This window comes from Pleurodeles waltl, chromosome 8 (assembly GCF_031143425.1).
Source record: "Pleurodeles waltl isolate 20211129_DDA chromosome 8, aPleWal1.hap1.20221129, whole genome shotgun sequence".
In the NCBI taxonomy this organism is placed as follows: Eukaryota; Metazoa; Chordata; class Amphibia; order Caudata; family Salamandridae; genus Pleurodeles; species Pleurodeles waltl.
In genome coordinates, this window is record NC_090447.1 from 35026871 (window position 1) to 35032365 (window position 5495).

Sequence of the window (5495 nt, forward strand, 5' to 3'; positions counted from 1 at the left end):
CAGCCGCCATGAAATTATATTTTTAGTATATGTTGAAAATACTATTAATGATTGTTTTTAGTGTTTGACGTTATATGATAATCACTGGTTCTGGTCATGTATCTTCATTTTTTGCCTACTCATATCCCTCTTTTTCTTTTTCTTCTTTTTCTATCTTTTTCTGTCTCATTTCTCTTTGCTGCATCTATCATATATCTTCTCTTTTCTCTTCTGAAACAAAAAACATAAATTGCGAGTCTAGAAATGGTTCACTTTTTTGCTCATCATTCAGTATTTATAGATAATAATACATTTTTGCATTATCCTTTAACTCTGCATAAATTATTTTTTCCCGTATTGCTTTTTGGAATAAGGTTGATTATTTTCTGAAAGTTATTGTTCCTTTTCTTTCGTACTTTCATATAATAAAGCATTCGTAAAATAAAAAAAAGAAAAGACTCTCAGTCCTGAAAAATGAAAAATAATCACTCTTAGGTGGGAAGAAAGATATCATTTGGCACAGACAAGCTCTCTGAATCAGACTGTAGCACCCCATATGTCAGTTTCATATTTTCTTAGGTTTACATCTACTATAGATGGTGTTTGTATCAATGACGCCCACATCTTCTGTGGGCCTGTTTCTTGAGGACAGGTGATGAAATTAATATTCACTCACCTAGGCACAGCACCAGTGTCCAAGAGGTTCATGCAACAAGCTCTTAAATTAATTTCTGGGTGAATCCACAGTAGTTTTGTTCCACTCTGCCAATAAATCTAGGTCTGAAGGCTCTTAATTGGATATTTGTTTGCCTCTGTTTTCTTCACAGTGACACTTTGAGCTGCACAATGTTTTCCTTTAAGTGTCAGTATCTCACCCTGTTCCGATTGGGTAATGTTGCTTTTTGTGGGAGCGCATACTTTCCTGATTGAAGCATGAACAGTATTGTGAAGGAATCACATTGCCTCCTGAGAAATGCTCAAACAGATGAAGAGTTTTCCCTGATATCTGAGAGAAGCGAGTGCATTAATGGGAGTAGCGTATTCACTGAGGAGTTGCAAATGCAAAGAGGAGGGGTCAATGCATTCCAAGGCTTTGGATGTGCCTCGCACATCCACCAGGGGGCAGCTCCCTCTCATCACCCACAATATTGCTTGTTATAGTCAGCCTTGGGCACAAGCACGTGAGTGCCTATTAGTGGTAATATGAAGAGAATCTAAAGAAAAGCCTGCTGTTTTTTTTTGTTTGTTTTTTCTCCCTACGTTTCTTTGTCATTAACACAATCTGGTGTCCCTTAAGTATATGATATGAGTCAAGAGAAGGCAACCGAATGTTCAAGAGGAAACCGGTTAATTATTATAAACAAGAGTCGCTCCTCTAGTAAACAAATAGTTGATGACAGTCCCCCCTCTCCAGGCCAGCGCCCAGGAGCCGGCCCTGACAGTGCCTAACTAAACAGTGGTACAGTTGGAGGCGGGAAGTTGCCATAGGGCAGTGTGTGGAGGGCAGCAGGGGTACAGAGCGGCAAAAATGTAAACAGAAAATGACATTTACTGTGGAGCAAACACATGTGGGGATAGTGTATCAGTTTTTTACCATGTGGTGAAATGTCCACACATCAGAAAACACATTTTGTCATATGTTGAAAGTAAGGTTCTGGTGAAAATACCTTCATTATTTTGATAAAGTGTGGGTGATAAAGTGCTCAGTGAAATAATTCTGCTACATAGGGCAAATAATGTTAGATGCTAGTTCCAGAAGCAAGAGATCAGTTCCCAAGGAAGTCTCTTAAAATACAGCCACTTATGAGTCTTTGAAGTTTTGGCTCATGAGAGGCAGCTAATGGATTGTTGACAACATTTTGCTTATTCACAATTAGTTTCGTCCCTAGGACATGCAGTGGTACGTGCTAAAAATCAGTGACTGAGCGAATGAATGCCATCCTGCTACCTAAAGCCGAAACCTGTAAAATATTCCTCAGAGCTAATATGCTAAATTGTGTTAAAATCCTCAGTAGATGTAATGCCTCCAGTTAATGGCTGTTAAATATTTTTATGGAAAAACACCACAACGTCAAAGTAAGTAGAACACTGGATGGATATTGTGATCCAGGCTAAAGTTAGGCCGTCCACAAACTGCAAATTGTGAGTTGTGTAAAAGCAGTCTTGGGACCTTCTTGCCCCTTAAAAAGGAAGGAAGAATGCAGTTTGATCACATGTTTCAGCATTCGGGTTTGATATGAGGTGATTTTGACCATGGATGTCTGTTTTTGGTGAAATTATTTTTTAAAGTTGCAAATATGTGGTTGCCTTATGAAGGGAACACTAACAAGTTACTGAACAATGAGGAAAAGTTAAGGAAGTTCTAACCACCCAAAGTGAGCAGAAACATTTTTGAGATACACATTTCTTCAATAATCACAATAATGTATTGAAAAGAAATACTTGGAAATAGGTTCAAAGGAGATCAGCCAGGTCCATGGACGCAACCAGATGGGTGCTAGATGATTAAATGATGACAGGAAACACATACATTGACCAGTGAGATATATGAAGAGACTTCAGTGCTTGGTCGGTTTCAGTTCACTAACAGTGTTACTGTTCAGATTGCTGTTTAATATGATTAATAGTGGTTGGCTAGGTGGTTGTCATCTTTGGAATTTTTAACCTGTTTATAGTTCAACCTGACAGAAGACATGCTATTATTTTTTAATATCCTTACTGTGGGAATGTAACCTGGTTCTGACTTGAAGCGTTGGAGATCAATGATTTAATGCATTTCAGAAGCACACTTTTCTTGCCAAGAGCGAGTTTTCTATCCCACTTGTGCACTGACAATGCTTATTTTCTTCATTCATACGAGGTTCCAGACTCATACTGTGTTAAATTTTATTGTCATTTATTATAATACACATTTGTATCTGATTTTTTAATCCACAGGACCTCAATGAGTGCCCTCTGTCTGACTGAAGCAAGAAAGAAAAATTCAAAACTCCTTGTCTATGGACCAAAGCAAATTATTTTCTCCCTGAACTGTTCCAATACTATTGCAACAAAAACATTTTCAAAGAATGTCAAAACAATGATAACGTCAATCTGGTCCATAATTCTGAAGAAATGTTACAATGCATTAACCCAAAAACTGTGAGTTTGCGCAGGGAGTCGGCAAGTCAGAGAGTGAACCACATGATGAACAGAGTAATAGTAAAGTGCGAGACTGAGTGACAGAGGAAAGAATGAGCGAAGATGGAGTGGAAAAAAAGCAAATGGTAGGAGACAAGAAATTGACTACAAAGATGACTGGGTAAGAGTGGGGGAGAGGCGAGGGAAGGAAGAGATAGAAGAATAGAGAGAATGAGAAAAAGGGGTAAATAGATCAAAATCTTTAAAATGCATAGCAGTTTGTAAATGAAGGCGACATGTATGAGCACAAACGTGAGTGAGCTGTTTTGGGAAATTTGAAAATATATTGCTATATTTCAATGAGTTAAATTTTTCAGTACCCACATCGGGAATTTGGTGCTTCCTAAACTTCTGAGTTGGCACTTGGTCTTTGGCACTGATGTGTTTATAAAAACTCTGAATTAAATCATTAGTTATCAAATCAAGGTCACTTTGAACTCTTTGCATGACAAACTGAACAAAGTGCAACACCTCCCATCCCTCAATGGAAGCATTGATGCTAAGTAGAAGAATATGAACATCTTCCGGTGCTTAGATTGGCTTTTATAGGTGCTTAAGCATGAGGTCTGGGCTTGGTGCTTAAGATAAAGAATATTTCAATCTCTTAACATTGAATTCATCAACCACTGAGTTGTTGTTTTACCCTCTTAGCATGAGTGTTTCTTCTCCTCATCAGTTTCATGATGCTGTGTTTGATCTCTTTGGTCTTCATGCTGTACACAACTGGATTCATGGCTGGTGGGACAAGAAGGTGGAGGACATTGAGTAGAATTGGGGCATCAGGTGATATCAGTTCTTCCATCTTGGTTGTAAAAATCCAAACCAGAAGAATTGTGTAAAAAAATGAAATCAAAATTAAGTGTGGTGTACATGTACCAAATGCCTTTGCTGCAGCCCTTTCCCCTGGAAGGTTTACCACCTCCCGGAGAATCATGAAGTAGGAAAGGCAAATTAGTAAGAAGTCACTTCCTAAGAGGCCAAAACCAACAACAAGCTGGTAGATTTTATTGAGCCTGGCATCATCACAAGATAGGGATGTCACTGCTACATTGGTGCACACGCAGTGTTTCACACTGCTTTGGGAGCAATATTGAAGGCGGGCAGCCAACGCTGGATAAGGTAAGCACAACACAATGTTTCTGATCAGGATAAACACAAGTACTTTCCCAACAAACCTGCTGTTGATGACAGAAGAATACCTTAAAGGGTTGCATATCGCCATGTAGCGGTCAAATGCCATGAAAAGGAATGTAGCAGATTGCATTGAGAGGAAACAGTTCATGAGAAACATCTGAAGGAAGCAGGCTGGCAAATCAATGGTTCTTAAGTCAAACCAGAGAATGCCTAAGATTTTGGGGGTGGTGGATATGCACAGAATCAGATCTAGGATTGCTAGAAAGCCAAGGAAATGATACATTGGTTTATGGAGATTCTGGTCTCTTGTTATGATCATCAGGAGTGTTATATTGGCACCAATTGCTAGGGAAAAAAAGAGAGCCAGAGGGATGGACAGCCAATGCTGCCAGGTCTGGATACTCGGAAAGCAAATCAGCAAAAAGTGTTGAATTTGAAATGATGAAGTAGCGTTGATAGCAGCCATAGTTAGAGAAGCAGCAAGTCAGTATCTGCAGAGAAAATGCAGAGAAAAGAAACCAATATGGAGTAATATAAAAAGAAAACAGACTCTTCATTTCAAATATAATATGGACCTCATTTACAAGGAAATGTTGGAGCATGGAGCTGCACCAAATTTGGCAGTGCTGTGGTCCGACATTTCCAAAACACAGGGATGCACTGTTATTACAACAATACTGCACACCTCTGTGTGTTCCCTAGTGCTGGCCCTAAAATTTGCTGCCCAGCATCAGAGCAGTAACCCTTGCACAATAGTGCAAGGGTGCCTGCATTGCACAAAAGAAAATATTGTTTATTTGCAGGAAGGTGTCCCTTCCTGCACATAAACAATCAATAATGGTGATTTGTTACTTCTATGTTTGCTGCAGAATGCAATCATAACATTAGCTCTATGGATTGCATGAATTTGGGTTGTATCTTTTTTAATATGAAGATAGTTGGCTAACAATTTCCCAGATCTATTAGCATTGAAATAAAAATGTGCTTTTTGATTTGATAAATGCTCTCATATTTTATAATGAACTATATTCATATCTGTTTTAGTGTATGTTTAATGGCAATATTGTTAGAGGAAATAAATAACCATTTGAATTTATCAATTTGCTTCTTCAAATCTAAAAGTATTTCATTGAATGCCTTATTTTCATGGGCCACTATACCGAATGTTATCCCTTGTATATATGCTCTAAAAGCATCCCATT

General features: G+C 38.4%; 1 protein-coding gene across 1 annotated transcript; it reads right to left on the reverse strand.

Annotated features, from left to right (window-relative positions):
- Window positions 1-3778: 3778 nt before the first annotated feature.
- On the reverse strand, window positions 3779-4759 carry LOC138249356 (olfactory receptor 56A5-like). The gene has a single exon (XM_069203313.1). The coding sequence runs from the start codon at window positions 4757-4759 to the stop codon at window positions 3779-3781; it is 981 nt and encodes a 326-aa protein (XP_069059414.1).
- Between the last annotated feature and the right edge of the window lie 736 nt (window positions 4760-5495).

What these genes read in the sequence shown, in the direction of transcription:
- LOC138249356 (XM_069203313.1), bottom strand. Translation starts at nt 4,759, where the DNA reads ATGGCTGCTATCAACGCTACTTCATCATTTCAAATTCAACACTTTTTG.